General features: G+C 34.1%; 1 protein-coding gene across 11 annotated transcripts in view; it reads right to left on the bottom strand.

The window, feature by feature from the left end:
* The window catches only part of CNTN6 (contactin 6), a 304,648-nt gene that overhangs the window by 66,907 nt on the left and 211,981 nt on the right, over nucleotides 1–25,760 (bottom strand). For 7 of the 11 annotated variants that reach the window (XM_010370744.2, XM_010370742.2, XM_010370743.2 and 4 more), the window contains 4 exons: nucleotides 10,051–10,235; nucleotides 5,968–6,104; nucleotides 4,337–4,466; nucleotides 1,896–2,046 (listed from right to left, as the gene is read on the bottom strand). In XM_010370744.2, coding sequence (XP_010369046.2) covers nucleotides 1,896–2,046; nucleotides 4,337–4,466; nucleotides 5,968–6,104; nucleotides 10,051–10,235 — 603 coding nt within the window. The remainder of the gene's footprint in view (nucleotides 1–1,895; nucleotides 2,047–4,336; nucleotides 4,467–5,967; nucleotides 6,105–10,050; nucleotides 10,236–25,760) is intronic. The other 4 variants (XM_030938201.1, XM_030938212.1, XM_030938234.1 and 1 more) reach the window with 3 other exon arrangements.

Raw genomic sequence — 25,760 nt, 5'->3', positions numbered from 1 at the left:
GTTATTATCTTAGCTTTTTTTTTTTCCTCAGTATCTTAGCTTTACTCAAATTCTCCTCTTCCTTTTCTTTCTCATTCCCACATACTTTGTGTTTGGACCTTTAAAGGCTGTGGAAGGTAAATGTCATCATTCTGCTCTTTGGGTGAGTTACTTTATTAAATGAGTCACAGTTAATCAATTTGTCCAGACCCTCAGTACAAGGTGCTGTGTTTGATACTGCAGGATCTCTTGTGTTTTTCTGTTCCACAGCAGTGTGTTCAAACCTTGATTCGATTTTAGGAATGAATGCGGAAACATTTAAAAAGAATTCACAACTAAATCTGTTGGGAGCAAATCTCCCAGGCAATGCACACAGAAGAGACCCAAACTGAGTCAGGACAACAGGTTTCCTTTCACCTTTTCTTTCACCTTAGTTCTGAAGCACCTGTTCTTATGTCTTGAGGCATTTCCCCAAGAACAGCCTTTCTGTAAAGCAGGCAACACCTTACATATTCACCCTGTTTGATTCATTCATTTATTCCACAGATATTTATTAAGTTTCGGTTCTGTGCCAAGGCACAGGACATACAAAGATAAATTTGACATAATTCCTGTTCTGGGAAAAGCTTTAGTCCAGGGATGTAAAGAAATGTAGAGAATAAGGAAAGAAAGAATGCCCTAGAATGGGGCTCTCTGGTGTACACCTCATTGTGTAAATGGAAAGGTTCTTCAAGGCAGCAGTTATAACCATGAAGGGACTCTACACAAACCACAGAGACCCCTGATTTTGTTTGTTTTAACCTCTTATCTTTCTTCGTGGGTCACAAATGAAATCTTGGGATTAGAAGTGATAAAATGATGTCCCTCCCTGGCATGGGAGATTCAACACCAGAATGCAGATTTCTAACTTTCTCTGAAACACTGGAAGTTCTACAAACCTAGTTCTCCTTTCCCATAAGACAACCAGAATTTGGAGTTGTGACTTTCCCTTTTAGTTATGGAACTCACTTTCTAGTCCTTCACAGTCATTTCTTCCAAGACTCACGATTGTCATTTTTGAACATACTTTAGTTGCCTTTTCTTTCACCTGGCTTTTTAACCTGTCTGTACTGGTATACACATAAGTCATGGAACATATGATGCTGAAGAAGAGCTCCTTGAAATAAAGGAACTATTTTCATATCTTTAGCACAATGGCTTGTTCACATTAGGATTTAATAGCATATCTGATTATATAGTAACACATGTGAGTTATTAAAAGAGAGCAGCATCTGTGGTCTAGTCACCTCATGTATACAAGGCTCTACAGTACAATAGAATAAAAGATATTACAAGTAGAGAAAAACACCTTTTTTTTTTTTTTTTTTCTGTCAAACTCTCCTAGAAAACATGCCAGTGCTGACCTAGGGTTTCTCAACTGCATCCATTATGGAAGGAAATCTCTCTTCTTTCTCTACAGGAACCTCTCTACATTTCTTCATGTGGTGAATTCATTTTGTCATGGGGTGAACACCTGTGTGACTATTTAAAAACCACAACACCAGGTGTGTGCCAATGAGTGTCTCTCTCCTTTGTGAAATGTTCTTCGCACTGATTTCTCAGCAGGCTGGGTCGGGAAAAAGCCTTCAAACTGAATGTAGAAAAAGGTCTTAAAAGATTTTTTAAAATCTATCTATTACAAGTGCATGCACTGAAAATATTGCAGCTAACTTATATAAACAGGTCTTCATTTTATCAGATCCTTTTGTTTTTTATTATTTTAAAATGATGAGAAGAATGTTGGCATCTCTGGGTATGCCACTGAAAGTTTATCATAAAAGAGGAAATTTTGAAAGGCCCATACTAAAACCTAAAAATTTGGAAGATGTTATATTATAAACGCTTAAGAATAGTTTTAGAAATAAAGATTGGTTTACCTTTTGCTTTGTCTAAGGGTCTCCGTTCCTCTTTTCCAAGAGATAGCTGCCCTGGGAAAAGCATTTGGTTTGCATTCGATAACAATATCCCCACCAACTTGAACAAATGAATTTTTTTTAATTGGACTTTTGGAGAAATCTGGAGCTGAGGCTAAAAACAAAATTAAAAACAAAATTGTTTAATTACTCAGTTAATATATAGTGACTCCAGGAGTGACTCGCTGTGTTAGACAGAATCGAATATTTATAGCTGTAACCTCTTTTCAAGTTACTTTGCTCAAAGTGTTCTCAGACCAAATATTGACTTAACATTTTAGAGTTTATGTTTTGTTTGTAAAATGAAGATGACAATAGATATTACCTTAGGAAGTTAGTGTGGAGATTAAATGACGTAACAGTTGCAGTGGACTATAGTATAGTGCCTGGCACAAAGTATAGGCTCAATAAATGCAACTTATTTTTGTTTTGTTGGTGGTCATTGCAATAATAAAAGCAAGTTGGTAGGGAGGAGGCAAGTTTGACAAAGTCACTTTTCTGATAGCATTTGCAATAAAGAGGATTAAGATGGTTTCATAAGAGGCCAAAGAAGGAATTTTAATCCTGACCAGGAAAGTCTATTCCAGCCAAAACAATGATCATATATGTCATATACATATATATGATTAATCAGAAACACACATACATACACACATATATACCTGTATACACATACATGTATACCCATATATACATGTATACACATACATGTATACATATACACATACATGTATATACATATATACATGTATATACACATACACATACATGTATCCCTTATATACATGTACACACATACATGTATATGTGTGTGTGTTTCTGATTTATTATATATGTATATAAGTCATGGGACATATGATGTTGAAGAAACACACATGCATGTATACACACACATATATATGTGATTTATATTATATATATATCAATGTGATTTATTTCAGTGGTATTTTATTGCAGTTAACACTGACATAAATCAGAAATATTTTATTGCTATTAGCAAAAAAAATACTATTGAAATAAATCGGAAATACTGTATCACTATGTCGGCTTTTTACCCATTAAATAAATGTTGAACAAATGCCAGCTCATAAGGACAAGAAATTATTAGGCTATCAGGGTGCATCTAAATCTTTCCAACTTCATGAATGTTGGAATCCATGTGTCCAATCTCCATTTCTAACCTAAAGCTCAACTGAACTGAAGTTCTTTCAGATAGGCCATACTGTCTTGCTTCTGGGCTTTTCAGATGTTACTTCTCTGCCCTTCACCTTACTGATGCACATTTTTACTTTTGACCTTAGATTAAAGGGAATGTCCTCAATTTTGGTTATGTTCAACTTGTCGTGTGCCATAATAGCAAGCAACTCCTCAATTCTTAGCCATAAGAATTGCCACATTTTAAATCTGACACTTTTTTTCTCCTTGAAATTATAGGTTGAGTGAAGATAAAGATCACTTCATCTTGGTATGGCTCAGTACATAATAAATGTTCAATCAAACAGTAGTGATAGAAAAAAATGAACAAATGAATGAGTACTCATCACTCATAAGCTCATAAAACTGTGTGTCTTGTTGTTTGATCCTCCCTCTCTTTTATCTCCTTTGTTCTTCCTACCACTAAGAAAGCCTTGAGTGGGAAACTATCAATGAGTCACTTATTGCGGCAGATACCACTGGCTGGATTTCCCAAAATATCATTCTCAAATTGCTTTAATCTCAGCACTTTCCACCATAGGGACTTATTTTTCTACTTCCTCTTGATGTTTGGATGGTCATGTGACAGAACTCTAGTTAATGACATAAAAACGTTTGCGGTGGAAGCTAAGGGAAATTCTGCTTTTCTAATAAAAGAGATAAACGCGATTAGTTCTGTAACCTCTCTCTTCTTCTGCCTTGAGCATAGACATGATTTCTGTAACTAGAGCAGCCATCTTGAAACCATGAGGCTTTGATTCTGAAGGAAAGGTGTAAAGAATAACATTGTCAAGTTGAGGTGCCATACCCGGCAGCCAATGACCCTCTTGTTAAGAGATAAAATAAATCACTGTCTCTTTTAGTCACTGTGAATTGTAATTTTTTTATTACTTTTTAATTTGTAGCTGAAAATATTCCCAATAGATATTCTTTGAGTTATACTCAAAAATTCATGCTAGAATCAGCTTTGGAAGAGCTTCCTCTAGTTTGGATGCAACAAATAATGGGTTTTTTTCTCAAGCCCCAGTGCATTGCCCAAGCAGGATAATAACTACCACCTTGAATTTTTTAAAAAGCTAATTTAGACATTTCCCATTAATTGATGGGACAGGAATTTCTAATTAAAAAAAAAAGGGGGGGTTGGGATTATGTATAATTATAGCTTGTTTAAATGTCATTTTGAATTTGTTGGTTGTAAATGAATGACTTACCTAAAACTCTCAATTCAGCATTTGCATAAATTATCTGATATTTGTTTTCTGCAGCACATTGGTAGACACCAGAATCTGATACATTCAGCATCGTTATGATGAGCGTCCCATTTTCTATTTGAATTCTCTCCTAATAAAGGAAAAAGCATATAAAGATGCTAGTATGTTAATATAGCATCCTCTTAACCAGGATATGTTATTAAACAACATTTGTGTAAATCTATGAGATCTGATATTTTGGTGTATTAATACACTACTAGATCCTGAGCAGCATTTTTAAGTTTAAAAAATGAAAATATGTTTAGGATAATGTTAGTGGTTACTAGTGTGTTTTATGTTATCTCGTTTCTTTGACAATTGACATACTTTGCATAAAATGTATGTTAACTTTCTGTTATTTGGTATACATAATAATTTGGAATACTCTGCCATCCTAATTATTCCAAAAAACACGGTTAACAATAATGTTAGATATGTATATTATGACTAGAACATCGCCTTGGCTTTCCATTTTCCAAAAGTTTCAAAAACATTTGAAATGTGATGATGTGATAATTTTCGAATTGAGTCCTGAGTTGGAGTAGTTAAATCCTTCCTTTCTACAGCCTACTATAAAGTGTGCCTGAAAAGCCAAAATCTGATTACAGAACCCCATTTGGGGTATAGAAATACAATTTCGAGTGCAATAATGACACAGTTAATAGTGCAAATATAACTTAAGACTAAATATTTCAAGGTACGAATTACCATACTCTAAGGAAAAGGAAAACAGGCTGGAGGAAACAGAGTGCTATATGCAAAAGGCATGCAGGAAAAAATTTTCACTGATGCTGAAACAAAGAACAGCGTTATATTCAGCTTCCAAACAACAGATGTTCTTTGTGTCTCTGGCTATGCCTACATGTGCAAAGTAAAATGGAGAATTAACACAATTATCTGGATAATGTATTAGGTAAAAAACAACTCTTTCATTTCCTAAGTGTTGTAGAAAAAAGTATGCTTTAAATTGAGAAATGTGGATAACTGCCTTTGTTATTTACTTTCCTAGGAGTTTAAAGACAGTCATCAGTGTTCATAAAAGCAACATACTGGGTAGTGACTAAGAGATTGGGTCCTGATATCAGACCTAAATAAAAGTTTAAAATGCTAATTCTAACATTTCCTAGCTGCTGTGTGACTTTAAACAAGTGGCCTAACCTTTCTGAACTCATTTTCTTCATCTATATAAAAGAAGAATAACTGTATCTCTCTCATAATGTTTTCATCAGGGTGATGATGCAATAAAATAATGCATGGAAAAATATTTAACACAGGGCTTGGCTCATATGAGAGTTCAATAAAAATTATCTGTGTCGATGATGACGATGATGATGATATTTAAATGTGAATCTATTACTGACTGTGTGATTTTGTGAAAGTTATTTGTCTTGTCTACACGTATTTTTATCTTTTGAAAGATGGGTTACTTTGTAAGTTTATTTAAGGATTCAATAAATCAGTTTATGCATCCTTTCCTGAAACATACTAAAGACTCCATTAATATTAGCTGTTTCTGTTAGTTACCAGTACTGTTAGTAACAAAATTTACCTAGTAGAGTAGGTAAACTTTTAATATCAACATAGTTGCTTACCTCTGGGTTGAGTCGTTCGCCATTTTTTAACCACGTGTACCAAGGGTTTGGCTTTCCACTAGCTTTACATTCCCAGAGCAAGTTGTCATAGATAGAGAGGTATGTATTTTGGATTTTCTGTTCCCATTCTGGAGGAGCTGTTTCAAAAAGGCAAGTGCAACTGTTTGGTAAGGCAATTATCCAAGACATTATGCTATATTCCAACGGTTATAGAGATCAGAAGGGCAAGGCTAACTGGGTCCGGTTGGATTGCACACACATGATTTAAGGGACGGGAAATGCAGGAGCTTCAATGTGGGGTGACAGAAATCCTGTTGCAAATATCATTGGGCATTTGGCTCAAGTTAAATGTTTGTCATCTGTCATTTTGCTGCACCTGTATAACAACTTGGGAGCTGTGGGAAAAGGGCAAAATGTAGAACAGGGCCAAGGAATAAATCGGTGCTAAATATTAGAACATAGGTCAAGTTAGAAAACATATATCAAATCTGAACCTGTGTAATAAATCTGAAAGTTCAGTGATTATATTTGTTCTAAACTAAAAGTAATAAATCTGTATCTATTTCAGACACAATTACAACTCAATATCTTGAAGCATAAATCAACCATGAGCCTCCTTGCATTTTGGTAGAAAGATAATCCAGTATTATTTTTTCCTAGATAAAACTCTTGACAAGGAATGTGAACATTTGGGGTTTTATACAGGTTCAGTATCTTACTTTAATTCTGGGTGTGAGTTTTACAAATTTTCTTTAATTTCAGGAAGTTCTTCAGTAGTACTGAGGCAACAAGCAACTGGCATAATTGATGTGAAAGTAAGATTGCATTATTTTTACCATCATTTATGGAAACAGGCAGGTTGGAAATTAAATGTTTTCACATGAATATCTCTTTCATAAACTGACTGGAAACTTTCTGGAGGTGCCAATTAATCCCTTTCCTTTATTTAGTTCTGTCCTTGGATATATAGAAGTATATGATGCTTCCTTTGGACTCTCAGGCTGTGGCAAGCCAGATGTTTTATATTTGTAACTGCACTTAATTCCCTCTATAACCTTTCAGTGGATTCTTGCAGAGATGTTAGGTAACCTGTTCAAGATGACATGGTAGAAAACAGGGAAGCCAAAATTTGAACCCTAAAAGCAGAGCCTAAGTAAAGGGCTTGAGTTCCACATGTTTATTTGACAATGCCAAGGGAAAAGTATAAGGAAAAAAAGATAGTCACAGGAAAGGAAAAAAAAGTCAATGCAAGGATGAGTTATTGAGTTGACCACCAACATGATTCATTTTTCTCCATCTTTTGCCAACTTCAAAGCAGTCTTTATGAGCTGTCTACCCAGGAAAATAAAGGGGGATCATTTAGTTCCCATCCATGGTCATCTAATGGTAGTACAGGTGTAAACTACTGGCACAGCCAAACTGCGCATGCTTAAATGCTGAGTAGACTTGCGAAGGAGCCAAAGAAAACCCAGAACAGAAAACAAGATGTACTTAGTAGTTTGGCACCTGAGACAACACTCTTTCAGGTTACACCTACAAAACACAGTGCTGAACTGGTCACTGTAGCAATGGCTGAGGTAAGAAGTAGGATTCAAAATCGTATACAATATGAAACCCAAGTATGTCTGATTTCTAGTTTTTCTGCTGCAAAACCTGCCTTCACCAAGACAGAAGACCCTTCAATGAGCCTACAAATGAGTAAAAGAAATTATTATGTCTCTGGGTGGTGGGAACTAAGCCTAGGATTACCTCTTGTGGAAATCAGGACAACTTCCAGTTATAGAATATGCTTCCTGCAGCCTTGAGGGACAAATCAAGGTAAAACTTAGAAGAACTAGGTGTATTGATGAAATTGAGACATGTTTCTGGGTATTATTAACAAAATTATATAATTCATAGGTATTTGTTTAGAAATTGTCCTAATATATGTTTGACCTGGGAAAAGAAATGCATGCTCATACATAATTTCACATAACTTAAAAAGGTTTCAGACATATTTGATTTTATGCTTAATGCAATAATTGTAGCTTTAGAACACGTTTATTTATCTAACGTGCACATTCTTTGGATGATTAAAATTCTGGAGAGCAAAGTTCTACATTTTCAACTAGGTAGGAAATTCATGGGAGAAGATGCTTAGGATTTTGGGTCTACCACAGAGGTTTGAGTTTTAGATATTTTTTCTGCCATGTTGACTGGTTATAAAAAGCCACTTACCTCCTCTGAACATGTTCTATTTCTATGAATAATATTTAGAGATTTTGTCTGGAGATTATAAAAACACAATATAGATGGATATATAATATTACTTGGCTCTGAATTATAATGTAAACACAGCAATATAACTGAGACTGAGAGATTATTTTCTTGAATTTCTCAGTTATTCAGCTCTGAGGTAACTGAGTCAGTAATCCTCTTTTCTTTTGAGAGAACTTCAGAAAGTAAATTAATACGTGACTTAGAAGCATAATGATTATGTTGTTGACCAAGTATCCATTATTTCCCCACAAGGACCATTTCAGGCTCATTAAATGGCTAATTTGGTTGTGGTGAGGTATAGTACAATGAATTTAGACCACCATGTTGAAATGCTATGGCAGAGTCCAGTTTCAGAAGACCTTTCAAGGTTCTGATCTTGAATCTGACAATCACTATCTGTGAGATCCTGCACAATTAACTTGAGTTTTTTTTGCCTATAGTATTACTGAACATTGTTTCTACCTCTTAAGATTAACCTTAAGATTTCTACTTCTTAAGATTAAGAATTCTATAAATGAATATTTGTAAAATTGCTACGTAAGCCAGCATTTGCTACATCAGTATAGAGAAAAGTACTTTATCATTGATTTCCAGTTTATGTATACCTTTGTGTTCTGGTTCATCTCTTGATTATATCTTTGTCTATTATATATAAAATGGAAAATATCTCTTTAAAACTAGCCAAAGCATTCAATATCTTCATTCTACTAAAACTCCCATTTGTATCCTATTTTATTTACAAAGGATACTAAATTCCAAAGACTTTCCTTTAAAGTGTAGGTACTATTGAAAAAAATATATTGTTTTTCTTGGCTAGCTTTGCTAAAACTGTAAGAGAATAATGAGTAGGAAATTATATTCTATATATAAAATAGTAGTTTTCACTGCAGGGTAAAGTTGGAAATTCTTAGGAAAATGGAAAATAATATTACAGACACACAATATGTTCTCCCCACGGGCACTCAATCAACATTCCAATGGGATAATTACAGTATCTTAGATTTTCCTAGTTATTACACACACATATTTTCTCCAATTACTTTATCATTGATTATAAACACATCACATAGGAAAGTATTTTTGGCTGTATATCAATACTTTTAAAAAATTATCTAATACAGATATATTAAATTTATCAAAGAAGTTAAAGATATTTTAATAGTATACAGCATTTTGAGAATTCTGAGGTATATTTTATTGTTTACTTAATGTAAGTAAGAGAAAATTTCAATCCTGGATGAAAGAAGACACGAAGACAGCTTTTAGATAACATATGCATTCATCATCTCTCTTAAGTTTATGAGAGCTTTTTGTAACTCAGACAAACATAATTTTAAATAATGTAATCACCTTAGTTTTATATTGCCTACTTAAGGGTAGACAAAATATGAAAAATAGAAACAAATATTATAAACCACCATGCAGTATTTATATATTTTTCATATCAATTTTGTCCTTCATTTATTAATTCTACTTAGAATTAGAATCAAGATTGCTATAATCTGCTGCAGAATGTTTTATGGGAAATATGTGGAGTTTATGCTACCTTTTATTATAAACTTTTATGGCTTTAACATGACACTGCTGATATTTTCAAGGCAATTATAATAAACAATAGCATTCATAGACCATGCTAAAATTAAAACTGTATTTTAAAGGTGGTCATTCCCAGCTGCTAATCATTGTATTAAGCATTCAAACCTGGAAATATGCCTTCCTTATTTCTCCCATGACACTTTTTCACAACATGCTAATGACTTCCACAATTTATTACGAGGGGCATTACCAAATATTTTATATACATTTGAAATTCAATTAGCTCACCATAAAAAATGAGTTGACCCTTTGCAAGGTTTCTTCCTCGAAGGTTACTTGCAATACACTCATAAAAGCCTTCATCTTCTTGTTGAAAGTTCGGGATTTCAAGGATAGCTTGGGATTTGCTGTACTTGACTTTCCCTGGCAACGGGCTCCCGTCCAACCTTCTCCAACTAATATCAGGGACTGGACTAAACAGTTATACCTCATTAGAATGGAAGATGGTTTAGTCTTTATGACAGCAGAATAAAAGAAGAGCATCCTTACAAATAACTCTCAAGAAAAATATTCTATCAATCTGTTGTATTATGACTAGTTTCCAGATCATGCAATCATTCACCATTCACTCAATCAGTCATTTATTTAACACTTTATTAAGTGCCTGCCATATGCAAGTCACTGTGCTATGTTCAGGGAAAATACTGGTGAATAAAATAGACATGTCCTCTGCCTTTATGTTGCTTATAGACTAGTGGGAAAACATACCATAAACAAATAATAAAAACAAGTACACTTGCAAACTGCAATAACCAAAACAAAAGAAATAGAGTGCAGAGATAGTAACAAGATTATGTCAATTTATTATAGTGCTCGAGGGAATTATTTGTGAGAACATGATATTTAAGACTAGGCAGGCTTTATATATATCTATTTATGGTTTCTAAGGCAAAAATGTAAAGTATTCCAGAACTAAACTGGTACTAATAGATAACTGAAGACATGTGATGAGTGAGGTAAATTATCCAGGGAAAACAGCACTATAAAACATACCCATATAAATGGGTAAATAGGTTCTATGATCCTCAAAAAAAGTACTTATTTATACACTATTTTAAAAAAATAAAATAAAGATGGATTTACATCACACCCTGTCTCCTGTTATAAAGAATTTGTAAATAAAGTTACCTTATGAATATGAATTTAGTCTACTTTCTCATATCTATTATTTTTAGTCCAATATGGGTATCTTTTGAGGGAGCAAAAACACGTTATAATAAATGAAACTAAGTGTTTAACAATAAGGAATGAATTCAGAAATTAATGGTTTAGAAGGGATAATGTAAGAATGGGCAGTTTGCAAGCAGAGTTCCAGAAGGAAAATATTCACTACTAAACTAGTGATTTGTAATACGAATCCCCAGTCTGTTCACATTAATATCTCTCCTTTCCTCCTGTCAAATCATTTTTCATTCCCTTATAGATTTTTAGATGATTTAAATGATTCTATTCTAATTATATTTCAAATTAATAATAATAATGGTAGTAAGTCATTTTGCAAAGTCAATTGGTAAACCTTGAAGAAGAGGCAGAATTTCTTCAAGTCAGCAGAAGGAATGTGGGAGACTCATCCAATTACATGCAGTGTTTGGCAAATAAAGATTTGGAGAGTTTGAGCAGTAAACAACTGCAGGAAGCTGGGGATGTCTCAGTAGAAGCTTCAAGCAAGAAAACTTATGAAGCCTTACACATTTTTATTGGAAAAAATTATGATCCTCTTGTGTACATCAAGGATAAAGTAAAGGATAAAAATCACATGCCCTCAAACATATTTGTCAGAAAATGTGCTACAAATCAATGTTTGATTCATCTATTATATTCAGAATTAACATACAATTACAGTGAAAACTTGAATTTTGAATTGTCTTAAGTACAAAATAAATTAATTATCATACAGTAAGTTTTTGTCCTTTTAAAAAGCCTTGGCACTTACCACAAATTTAAGTTGACATTTCAGTAAATTGGTATATTCTTGGCAACAATTAACCTCAGATAACTGATGTTCTTTTTCATTCATTTTATGGCATACTAACCAATAAGAATGAAATTCTAGAAGTAACTTTATTCACATAGATATTCACAAAGTCTAGTGAATTTTATAGGATATGAGGTATTATTCAAGTAAAAATACATATGTTGTATGTATTGCATGTGAAGTTTTTATCTATAGGTAGTTGTGATATAAATGTCTTTTATTTTATTTTATTTTCTGCTCTCTGCTTATTTCTAGTTTTCATTATTTTCCTACAATGAGCATGCATTACCAGTGTAATAAAAATTTTCTAAAGAAGTTTTGTTACAAAGAAAAAATAGAGCTGTAATATTTGTCTGAATTCATGATCCTTCATCTTTTTATAACAGCAAATCTCTGAGATTTATGACAAATACATGCAAAGTATCCAACTGAAAAAGCTTTAACCTAAAACATTCAGACAAAATATAAGTAAAAATAGTGTATTTTTCCCACTGCTCTTAGTTCTTTATGTTGATTGTGAAGACAGAAGTCATTTTTGTACGTAACTAAATACCTAAGTAATTGAACATTTTGACAATTATGATAACTGCAATAATATTACAACAAATAAATGCATATATTATGCAGACTCACAGTACCTGTACAATACATAGTACCAAGTTCTCTGTATCTGTATAATATGTACATATAATTTCACTCACTTTTCCTAAAGCTAAAGAGGTGGAGCTGGGATTCATTTTCAGGTTTTCTTGAAGTAGAAGCTACAAGTATAATTCAAAGGAATACTGATTTCACAGCCATTGTGTTAGGTTGGTGCAAAAGTAATTGCGGTTTTTGCCATTAAAAGTCATGGCAAAAGTAGGATTACTTTTGCACAAACCTAATTAGACCTTTCCCCTTGCATCCTAGGTATTTGTTACTTTACAAAAGTGGATCTCCATTTGGGTGTAAAGAGAATTCCACCTTTTCCAAAGAAAAATAACTCAGTGACAGCATTAAAGTCTTACTGGACAAGCATTTTCTCCCCTTCATAGGACAAATGGAGTATCTTATTTAGATATACTTTTCTTAGAGGAGTAATGTGGCAGAGAATGTCAATGCTGGACTCATATCCCTTCTAACTCCTCTTCTGCCCCAGATTCCTATGTACTTTGCACCCTAAAGAGCCAGTACATGTTATCTCTTTTTTGGACACTGTCCTCAAGCTGCTATAGCTAACTTTTCTTCACAAAGAGAGAACTCAAAGTACCTAGGAATTCACATGCCCCCAGGAGCACTTAACCAATAACTGCCTGGCTTCTAGGATATAACTTCTCCAGCTCCCGTGCCCCTAGTTGTGAGACAACTCTAGGTGTGACCTGTATTCTCTCCAGAGCTATAGGATTGAGTCAAATTTACCTTCTGTGGAACTTTGCTTGACACTATACTGAGCTTGGCTACTGTCTCTTCCCTGCCCCACTTCCTTCTTTTCCTTTGGGTTCTTTCTGAAAACTTGTCTAATAAATCACTTTCAAAAAATTATACTTTCAGGGTCTGCCTCTTAAAAATTCAATTAATTAGAATTCCCGATAGGCTCTAATCATGTGCTAGTTTAGTTACAATACCAACTGTAGGAAACCTTAAATATTTCTTACTATAGTATTTTTATATAGGCATTAGACACACATCAAAATGGAAGTCTAGAGAACTGAACATGAATGGCATATAAGACAAAAAAAAAATTAGTAGTAGAACCATTGTGAAAAACCATGAATTGTGGAACATATGTTGAGAACTTATTGCTCTGCAGAGCTACAATCACACCAGAATGATAGCAAAAGGCAAGAAATGCAAGGGATATGTGGCTTAAAAGAGACATGAAAATCTCACTTAAAAAAGAAACTCCTCTAGAATTTTCTCTTTCCTTTCTCTCTCTTTCTCTCTCTCTCTCTCTTTCTCTTTCTTTCTTTTCTTTCCTCCCTCCTTTCTTTCTTTTTTTCTCTTTCTTTCTTTCTTTCTTTCCTTCCTTCTTCCTTCTCCTTCTTTTTCTTTTCTTTCTTCTTTCTTTTTCTCTTCTTTTCTTTTTTCTTCTTCTTTTTCTTTTTTCTTCTTTCTTTCTTTCTTTCTTTCTTTCTTTCTTCTTTCTTCTTCTTTCTTTCTTTCCCTTTCTTTCTCTTTTCTTTCTTTCTCTTTCTTTCTTTTCCTTCCTTCCTTCCTTCCTTCCTTCCTTCCTTCCTTCCTTCCTTCCTTCCTTCCTTCCTTCCTTCCTTCCTTCCTTCCCTCCTTCCTTCCTTTCTTTCTTCCTCAATTGTGTTTGGAGTTGTAAGTCTGATAAACCATTCAATTAAGAAGAAGGTTATAAGATTCAGGGTACAGTACTGGGCTTTAAAAGTTATATTGTTCAATTTTGAAGAAGTTTACAAGAATTAATGTCCTGGATTCTAAATCTGCGGAGGGCATGTGTTTGGTTTTTTTTTTACCCGCATTTTTATTTTCCTTAGAAAACCCAATCCTCCCCATCTCATTTGAGTTGGGCTGACCACACCTCTGGCATTAAGTGAGAGCACACAATTCAGGTCTTGCCATGAGAGGCTCGTAGGGCATAGCCACCTTGACTAGACAAACATCGGGATGAAGACAAACCAACCAGAGACAATTAGACTCAGTTCAGGGACTGCTTGTAGAATGGCTCTTGAAGAGGATGTCTCTCTCCACTGAGGTTTTTTGAAACAGTGAGGTATAAACTCCAAGATTCTAGTCAACAATTTTCCACCAAATACAGAAAGCATCTCTGAAACCTGAAGCTAACACAGGTGAAAGAATACCTAACTAAAGGCATGCTTGATGCCCACCCCAAAAAAACAAACAAGCAAAAACCTTTTTGAACATTTCAAGTAGCCAATATATTCTTTTTTTCTTAAATCCATGTTGAGTCATTTTCCTGCTATATTCATCCAGAAGGGACCTGACAAATAGATTCTGAATGACTCAGTTCAAATGCTAGCCAGGTTAGTTTCTATCTGTGTGATTGACTTACGTGATATGGTGGATTCCTCCTGAATATTATAGTGTGTACTCTAGATATTTTAGAATCCTCACAGCAAAAAAACCAAACAAATTATCAAAAAACAATGATAAAAACCTTTTAAATAGAAAAGTCTAATCAAGTGCATTTTGTGGCAATAGTTTGTGTTAATAAAATTTTTAATGGGAGAAAAGTCAAGCAGGTTTATACAATTTCACAGTTCCTAATTAAATGTTGAGTTTTTTCAGCTCAGTTATGTAACTGCTAAATCTGAATGCCATGTTCTTCTTGCTTATCGTTGGTAATGTAAGGTACAGAGGCAGAAAGAATAAATGCAAAACATGGGTTATTTAAAAATATGTATGCATTTTAATGAACAATTCCCATTTCATCCCAGAATTTTTTATGAAGACACTAAGTAAACTGCTTCAGATTTGACACCATTTCTCTTTTCTGAAGCCATCCTAAATGGACAGTGGGTGGGAAAAACTGGAATCAATGAAAAACAAAATTATTTTAGTAGTGAGCTTTAATGTTTTAATGTAAGTATATTTTTCCAAGAGGTACCATTCTGTGTAAATAATACTAATAACAATTACAATAAGGTTTACTAGTATTATACTATGCATGTAGTAAAGACAGAAATGTGACTGTCATCCTTAGCTACATTTTGTTGTACATTCATGAGAAAGAATCTTACATGGTTTGGATCTGTGTCCCTGCCCAAATCTCATGTTAAAATGTAATCCTCAGTGTTGAAGGTGGGGTCTGATGGGAGGTGGTTGGATTATGGGGGTGGATCATTCATGAATGGTTTAGCACCATTCCCTTGGTGCTGTTCTCATAATAGTGAGTGAGTTATTGTGAGATATGATTCTTTAAAAGTGTGTAGCACCTTCCCTCTCTCTCTCTTCCTTCTGCTCCAGCCATGTAGGACAAGCCTGCTTTCCCTTCACTTTCTACCATGATTGTAAGTTTCCTGAGGCCTCCCAGAAGCAGAGGCTGTCATGCTTCCTGTACAGCCTGCAGAACTGTGAACCAATTCAAACTCTTTTCTTTATAAATTACCCAGTCCCCGGTATTTCTTTATAGTAGTGCAAGAGTATATTAATACACCTCTCATTTACAGCATGGTAATTAGTAATAGTACATAATTCATAGGCTTATTGTGAGGATTAATGTAATTCGTGTCACATGCTTATCACACTGCCTGGCACATATTAAACAATATGTTTGAGTGTTCAATTAATAAAAATATTTTAATATTATTATAATGTGATTACTATCATTTCAAAACCAATAATCTTAATTCGCATGTATTTGCCTTTTACCCTCTGTTAAGGACTCCATATGACCATGCATTTTATATAAACTGATTTATGAATCATTTATACACTGAAATCAGATCTCCACACTATTAATGAAATGGCTACATCTCATTAATTACACACTGAGTGTGTGTAAATTTCCTGCATCTCACCATTTATTGTCCTAGCTGCTATGGAGATACAAGCTTGATCATAGTAGTCATGTTCATTTCGTCATGACAAGGGCAGGAATCTTTCAGGTGAGACACGGGTGCGTGGCTATGGAGGACCATTTTCTTTAGCGTGGTTAACCATCTACTACCATTTCATTAGGGAAGAAAGCAATTAGACAGTGCTCTCCAAACAGAAGAAAATTGGTGTAGGAAAATTAGATATTTTAAAATAATATTAATAACCATTAACTGAGTACTTACTATATACCAGGCATTGTGACAGATGACTTCCATATGTCATTTGAGCTAAATATCCAGCTTGCAGCTGCTAACAATGCTAATTAACTTTCTGGAATGATACTCACATTTAGACAGGTAATTTCAACTAAATTATTACCTGCCAGTTCTCCTCCACTCCTCCACTTAGAGTTCCAGGGCAGGCTAATTTATTGTTATCTACCTTCTAATTCCTTTGAGTTGCCACCCACTAAATTATAAGCACTAGTGGACTCTTTCTCCTACTGTGGCTTCAGTATTCTTTTTAGACTCTATGTAGTTTGTCCATGTTGATACTAGTAACGCAGTATTCACTAAGAGTTCATTTTGCTTCAAGATAAATGATCTCTTTAAAATGAAAAGTTAATATATTAATCAGATAAAGAACACCATGGAGCAAGGTGGATCTTTGAAGGGGTCTTCAGAATGGATATTATTGTTAAATCTCTTGCAACCGATGTTACAGAGTCAAAACAAATGGTGCCATTATCATTTTAACTGTAGAGATCAGTCGTTTCTGGTAACATTTCCCTTTAAACTCCAATTCTACACTCCTCTCCTCTCTCTTTTTACAGAAATTGAGCTTGGATGCAAATCTCAATAAAGAAAACCAATATGAAGGAATTCTCTTATCCAAAGATTTCTCAGACCATAGATGAGGGATTCATGAACCTTGTAGTTCAAAAGGAGCATTGCAAAAGCCTTTTCTTATTTTGTTTCTATTTTCTAAATGAAGGTTGCCTGAAATGTGATCTTCACAATTGTGAAATACTACTAGATGATAAAAGCAGTTTTTCTTTCTTTTTTTTCCTCCACTGTGGTTTTGTGCTTCTTAAATACACTTTGTCATAAATATGGACTTTTACTTCATCCTGTCACGTCAGTATGCTTTTACAAAGGGAGCATCCTATTAATTTTATCTGAAGACAGAGAATACATTTCTTAACCATCTGGCCTAGTTCATCCTGATTTCGAAGTCAAATTAAAGCTCTCCACACACTAGTAGGAACTGTGCTTCAATTCTATACCTTTAGCCCATAAATAGAATTTTTATTACTAGTGATATTTGAGAAAGCTTGTATTTCTCCCCTAGATTTCTTAAACCTCATTATCTACAGCTTAAATCCAGGCCATACTAAGTTTTTAACTAAAGACTGGTACAGAGAACGAGTTTCTTAAAATGCTTGTATTTGGGATTATCAACTTGAACCTCATTTCAGGAAATCCCATCAGTGGGCCAGTTTTAATCGAAGAGAGTGAAGCAGAATAACAAAACCAGCAAAGAATGCCTTTGTTACCTTTTCAAACTGTTCAGCTAGCTGCTTTCATTTCCCCAATTTGAAATATTCATACAAAGAGCTTGGAATATAAGATTGTCCTATGGGAATACAACATGGATAAATTCATGAGTTCTGTAGAAAAGCAATCTCACTGTTATGGAAAAAGAGAAAACATTTTTATTGTACTCCGAGTGGTGTAAACGGAGTCATGATTCTGTCCTTGCGGTCAGTTCCTACTATGAAATGAATGTTTGTGTCCTCCCAAAATTCATAGGTTGGAAACCTAACCCCTAAGGTGATAGTATTAGGAGGTGGGACTATGACATAAAGCTAGAGTCTTCATAATGGGATTAGTATTCTTATAAAATAGATCAGAGGGAGCTTGTTTTTCCCTTCCACCATGTGAGGACACAGCTAGATGAGCCAGAGATCAGCCCTCACCAGACATCTCACCAAACACCAAGTCTGCTGTTGCCTTGATCATGGACTTCCCAGGCTCTAGAACGTGTGAGCAACAAATTTCAGTTGTTTACAAGCCAATTCCTGTTGTTTACAAGTCTATAGTATTTTGTGATGGCAACCCAATAGGAATAAGATGATGCCTATATCAGCTTTCCCTTGGGGAGGCCATCTTTGAAAAGCCACAAATGGTTTATTTATAACAGCACTGGTAACAGAATGGCACCTGCAGTTGGAAAAGAAATAAAGGAACACGGGCAAATTTTATAGAACTGAATGCAAGTTACCTAACCTCACTGAGCCTCACTGTTCTCTTTACATTTACTAGAAATAAGAATGAGTACACAGGAAGAGCAAATGAGGAAATATCCATGAGAGTACATTCTAAAACACAATGTTTGAAGCATAAATAAGGCTTAGTAAATTGCCTTAATGCCAAGACTATGAACAGAGACATGCAGGGACCATTGTCCAAAGATTCTGTAATAATTTTATTACCAATTTCTACTCCTTTTAATGTAAGTAATCTGAATACTAATCTGCACATGAAACATGAATTGAAGCCCCCTATTTCAAGATGTGGTATAGCTGAAGATGATACTGCACTTAGCAGTTCATTGACAGCTTGTCCATAATTTTTTATTGATAAATAATACTAAGCCTAGATAAATGCCTCTGCTGCTCTTGGGAGAGAAAATGATAATTTGGTAAAGGTAGGTGGGCCTTGTGTTACCTCAAATTTATTCAGTTTGATTTTGTCTCAGTTTGGAATCCTAAATTTCCATAAAAGAAGTAAAAGAGACACTGAAAATGGCATATTAATTGTTTATCATTTTATCATTATTTAACATGTATTGAGCACATATTATATGTTAGCTCCATGCTAACATATGTATGTTATATATGTAACATAATACTATGTATAATGTTATATGTACATAGTATTAATATGTACATAGTATATAATACATAGTATTATGCTAACATAGTATTTTCTTTAAATCATGCAATAGCACTATCAAACATATGATTACAATTGTTAACATTTTGTGGGTGAACAAATTGGGACTAGGATAGTTTGGGTAATACGCCCAACATCATACAGTAAATTTTAAAAAAAAGGATTTGAACCAAAGTCTGTCTTTCCACAGATACTGAGCTCTAAATCACCATGCTTTGCTGCCCCTGTATGAATTAATCAGGTACAAAATGAAAGCAAACCTTATTAGGATGTATAGCATGTGCTTAGCAATGTATTCTTTACCTAATGAACTAATGTATTTGCAACCAGTCAATAGACTCTTTTTTGTGTGTTTGTGTGTAAGAGGCAAAAGGTGAAATCACAGAGATTATCTTTTTTAAACATATTGAGATGCCTCCAAATTTCAGTAAAAGCTTAGAGATGGGCTCCAAGGTCAGCTGGAAAATAGGAAACAAACAACTTATTATTTTCCCTGAGCTCAGTTCCAACTTAGATTTGAAATCCTTCTCTACTGTAAACTGCCAGTTACTTAAAAGTAAGAACTGTGGGTCTACTGAGAGAGGTGGTGATAGACTGGGATGGAAAGGATGAAGAGTTGCTTCCAGAAATATATATATGTGTATATATAAATATATTTTTTTCTTCTTCTTCTTCTTGAATGGTTTTTAAGAGTCTTTAAATTAGTTTAATTTTGGAAACAGCACTGTAACAATCCACTCTATATTCCTTGAAAAAAATTTTGAAAAATTCTATGGAAAGGGATGTTTGAGATTAGATTCAGAGTATGTCTTTAAGATTAAAAGAGGGCAACTTTTAGGGCAGGTCCCTGGTCTTTGACAGTGACCCCTCTATAATCTTTCTTGAGAAATTGGCAAGACATTTAGAAATCTTAGTATTTTACATGGTGTTACCTTTACCAATAATCCTAATTTTCTAAAAATATACTTAGGAAGTTTACATGAGCATGAGCAAAATATAGCCACAAGAATATTCATTACATTATTATTCATGATAACAAAAAATTGGAAACAAAACAGAAGGAAACTAAATGTCCACCAGTAGGAGGTTGGCTGTAAACATATATTGAAATACCTTACTGTCATTACAAATGAGGGTGCAGAAGACTGTTAAATGACCTGCATATATGCTCATGGTATATTTTTAAGAATTAAAAAAATTACAAACAAATATGCAGTGTATTATACTAAATATGTTAAAAGTAAAGACTGGAAGGATACAGGTATACCAGAATAAGAGTAGTTATCCTTTGGAGGAGAAATTAGTATAAAAAGGATTTTATTTTCCTCTTTTTTCTTGCCTATATTTTCAGAATTTTCTCAAATGAGTATATCTGACTTTTGCAAACTTTATATATACATATGTCTATATGTAAAGACATTATATATATAATATATATACACACTCCTATGTTTATATAAGAACCTAATTAAGTAATTGTTTTGTTTTAAGCAAAGGATGTAATTCTTCCTGGTCTTCTTGCTTGTTTCCTTGCCTGCCCTCAGGGCTCTCATTTCAAATTCACTTCTAGAACTCTGGTTCCCCTGCTCGTTTTTGTCCTGTGGGAAGTGCAATGGCATGATCTCGGCTCACAGAAACCTCTGCCTCCCAGGTTCTTCTCCTGCTTCAGCCTCCCAAGTAGCTGGGATTACAGGCATGCACCACCACATCCAAATAATTTTGTATTTTTAGTAGAGATGGAGTTTCTCCATATTGGTCAGGCTAGTCTCAAACTCCCAACCTCAGGCAATCCGCCCGCCTCGGCCTCCCAAAGTCTTGGGATTACAGGCATGAGCCACTGTGCCCGGCCTCTATATTTTCTTTATGTACATAAATTTCTTCTCCATGTACATAATCTCTTCTAGAAAATGGAAGCAGAGAGAATATTTTTTAATTAACTCTATGAGGCCAAATTACCCTAATGCCAAAATAAGATAAAGACATTTCAAGAAAGGAAGACTACAGACCAATATCTTTCATTAATACAAATGTAAAAATCCTCAACAAATATTAACAAATTGAGTCCAGCAACAATTAAAAAGACTTACGCACCACAACAAAGTAGGACTTGTTTTGGGTATGCAAGACTGATGGTTCAATATTAGAAAATTAATTCATGAAATCCACTAATGAATAGAAGAAAAATCACATGATCATATAAATTGGTGCCAAAAAAAGCATTTGGAAAAATGCAACACCTACCCAAAATAAAAATTCTCAATAAACAAGGAATAAAGAGGAACTTCCTCAACTTGATGAAAATGTCTGCCAAAAAAATGTAGCACTAGTATCCTACTTAATGGTGAGAAAGTGGATGCTTTAATTTTGGATAGGGGAAAAAGGCAAACATGTTTACTCTTACCACTCATTGTCATCATTGTATTGGAAATCGTAGCTGGTGCAATAATACAAGAAAAGGCCAAAAAACAAACAAAAAAAAAAAAAAAAAAAAAAGAAAAGAAAAGTATATAGATTGAAAAGAAGGAAATAATACTTGTTCCCAGGCAGCAATGGAAAATCCCAAAGAATTAACAAAAAAATAATTCCAGCACTACTAAGTGATTATAGCAAGGCAACAAGATACAATGCTAATATATCAAAGTCAGTTAACTTTTGTTTATACCAGCAGTTAACAAATGGAATTTGAATCACACAATTAAAATACAATGCCATTTATATTAGCACTAAAACAGGAAATTCTAGGGTTTATATAAAATAGTATTTCAAAATGTATGTGCAGAAAACTACATAATCTCAAAAAATCATTTAAAAGAGATCTAAATAAGTGGAGAAATAATCTGTGTTCATGGATTAAAAGACTCAACACTGTCAGTATGTCATGTCTTCCCAACTTGATCAATAGATTTAAGTCAATCCCAATAAAAACCCCAACTGCTATTTTATGGATATAGACAAAATGATTCTAAAGTTTATATGGAAAGACAACGAAAGCAAAACAAAACAAAACAAAATAGCCAACACAATGCTGAAGAAGAAGAATAAAGTTGGAGTACTGACATTACCTGACTTCAGGATTTACTGTAAAGCTACAGTAATTGAGGCGATGTGATAATGGCAAAATAATAGACAGCAATGGAACAAAAGAGAGTGCAGTAATATACCTGTACAAATACAGTCAGCATATCTTTGACAAACGAGCAAGCACAATACAGTGGAGAAAAATTAGTCTTTTTAACAGATACTAGAACAATTGGAAGTCCATATGTTATAAAATGAATAGACCCAGAAGTCACATCTTTCACAAAAATTAATGCAAAATGGACCATCAATGAAAATGCAAAACATAAAACTATAATAGCTCTAGAAGATGACAGAGGAGAATATCTAGGTAACCTTGGATATAGTGATGAGTTTTGTATTTAACACCAAAAACGCTTTTCATTGGAAAAAAATTGATAACCTGCACATCATTAAAATAAAAACCTTGTGCTTTGATATTGACATTGTTAAGGAAATGCAAAGACAAGCCACAGACTGGGAGAAAATATTTGCAAAACACATATCTGATAAAGGGCTTATATTCAAAATATGCAAAGAATTCTTAAAGCTCAACAATAAGAAAATAGACATACCAATTAAAAATGTAGCAAAGATGTAAGCAGACGTCTTACCAAATAAGATAATTAGATAGCAAATAACCACACTAAAAGATGTTCACATCGTTTGCCATTAGAGAATTACCAACTAAAACAAGAAGGAAATACTACTATACACCTGTTAGAATGGCTAAAAACACAAAACAAAACAAAACCCCACACAATATCAGACGCTGGTGTAGATTAACAGAAATAAAAATTCTAATCTATTGCTATTATAGATATAATCTATATCTTTTCTAATCTAATGGGACAGCACTGTATGGAGTGGAAATTTACTGATCAGTAAGTGGAGGAGAGCAGAGTGGTTCATGTAGTAATGGATTAGAGTTGGAGACAACAGCAAGATCATATGTTTAACTTAACATAATACCAATAGCTGTATATAGAAATACTTATAGATATATCTACATAAGTAGTATATACACACATATTTCTTTCCTCTGTCATCTGAGAGTGCCTAAATAAATGACACTCTAGTAGCAACAAGCACACCTAGCACCCAGATATTGGTTTCTAATGTCATTCTTCAATAAAAAGAACCAGGAATCCTATCCTTGGAGACATGACTGCTTCTATGACTAGGGCATGAAATACACAAGATGAACCTGGAACATCTTTAATGCCAGTAAATAAGAAAGTGCTAACAGGCACACACACACACACACACAACAACCCATACATTGATGAGTGCATAACAAAGGGCACAAGATCCAACTTAAAAGGCTCCCAATGGCAAAAGCTAAAACAAGCTGAGCAGCAAAATAAACAAAGTAGCATAGAATTACAACTCAAAGTCTAAAATAATTATATGTGAATCAGTACTGATGTAAGTAAATTACTAAATATTAATAAATTAAGAAGTGACACATTTCACAGGTAAAAGAATTCTGTAGGTTCATTATTCTGCAAAAGGTGAAGCACAAGACTCTATTCATCAAGTGTGGACTACACATAGTCACCTATTTCTGAACAGTCAGTATGGAGTGGGAGAAAAGAGTAATTTTACAGTGGAGAACCCTGATAAAAAGTATTTCAGCCAGGTAATCAAGGCCAGCATCATCTGTCATAAATCATTTTGATAAAGTTAACCTTGATATGTAATGAAAATTGTTCCTTACCTTTATATTATTCCTCTCCAAAACTTGTAACCCCAGTCTAATTATGACAAATACAGGCATAATCTAACATAGGGGCAGTCTACAATAAACTGACCACCACTTTTCAAAACTGTCAAGGACATCAAACACCAGACATGTCTGAGATACTGCTACAGACAAGAGAGACTAATGAGACAAGAAAACTTGATGTAATGTGGTACTCTGGATGGAATCTTGGAATAGAAGGGCATACATACCAAAGACATTTGAATAAAATATGGACTTTATAATAATCAGACAACAGTACTGGCTGGTTAATTGTAACAAATGCATCATAATAATGTAAGATTTGAGTAATAAGGGAAATTGTGTGGGGGGTTATATTGGACCTCTCTATACTATCTGTCCAATATTTCTGTTGTAAAACTATTATTTAAAATCCATGAGTTAAAAAATGCATTTATGAACAAAAGGGAAAAAAAGAAGAAATAATTTTCCATTTCGCAGAAATACGAGAAGCCTTTAAGTAATAGCTTAAAATTGGCTCTGCTAAAGAAATGACGGTGACCCTCTCCAGTCTCTATTTGATAAAGGGCAGCGTGGGAAAAAGATAATCAGTAAAGTTCCCAAAGTGAGGAGCCTTGACTCTTCCTTCACTGAAAGGGGAAAGAGCTGATCCTAAGAGAAATGTGTGATCACACATTGTTACATCAATCTTATTTTCATTAGCCTGCAACCTCCCCGGACCTTTATATAATATTTTTTATCTCCCAGGGCCAGGTGTCTGTCCCCTGACTGACTACCTAAATGAAGAAATGAAGGAATTAATGATTGAATGAGGTATTCAATACATATTTGCTAAGCGAATGAATAATTGGTGCTCAATTTGTCAAATGAGTGAGTGAGGAAATGTTAGTAACCCTTAGAAAGATTGAACAGAATTTAAAATAATAAATCTATTCTTCTAGGGAAGTCCCTTAACACAAAAATATAACACAGAAACCATTTTGCTCCTTCATATGTGTTCCTTTTTACCTCCTCAGTCAAAGCAACTTTGACGATTCCCAGGATTCATAAAGTAGTTACTATTTAATGCCTGTTATGGGTCAGGAATCTTAGTAAGTGAGCTAAATAGTATTTCCAGTCCTTACAAAAATTCTGCTGTATCTATTTCTTCTCTCTCTCTCATTTTTGCCTTCCTTATACACATAAGAAAACTGACCAAAGTCATCCAGCTATTGACAAGTGAGGTTAAGACTTTAATCCTGCTCTATTTGAACGTAAAGTCCACACTTTTCAGCATACCATTTGCCTTCAAACGCTAGTAAATTCACTAATAAATTATTTCTTGCTAGGGTGAGCACTTGTGTTTGTGAGAGCATGGTGGGGTTAATGTTAACTTTCAATTTCTGAATAATTGGCTTGAAGATTTTTTTAGTTCTCAGATTTGTGAGCATGGTCAACAGAGGTGAGTGTTCTATAGAGTTTACTTTATCATTTTATGCCAGGCAATACCATGTCATGTTAAAAAAAGTTATTAATAATATCATGTTTTAGAAAAAGTCATTAGCAAGAGTCTAAAGATTAGGTTTCAGTATACATTTCTGGAGTGAATGGGGTAAACTATGCCTAGGAAGAGATTCTGTTCTCTATCTACTCAACTCAATATACATTTCTGGAGTGAATGGGGTAAACTATGCCTAGGAAGAGATTCTGTTCTCTATCTACTCAACTCAATGAGGGGAAA

The sequence above is a fragment of the Rhinopithecus roxellana genome, chromosome 1 (genome assembly GCF_007565055.1).
Source record: "Rhinopithecus roxellana isolate Shanxi Qingling chromosome 1, ASM756505v1, whole genome shotgun sequence".
NCBI lineage: Eukaryota > Metazoa > Chordata > Mammalia > Primates > Cercopithecidae > Rhinopithecus > Rhinopithecus roxellana.
The sequence above is the reverse complement of the archived record's forward strand: the minus strand, read 5'-3'. Positions and strand labels throughout refer to the sequence as shown.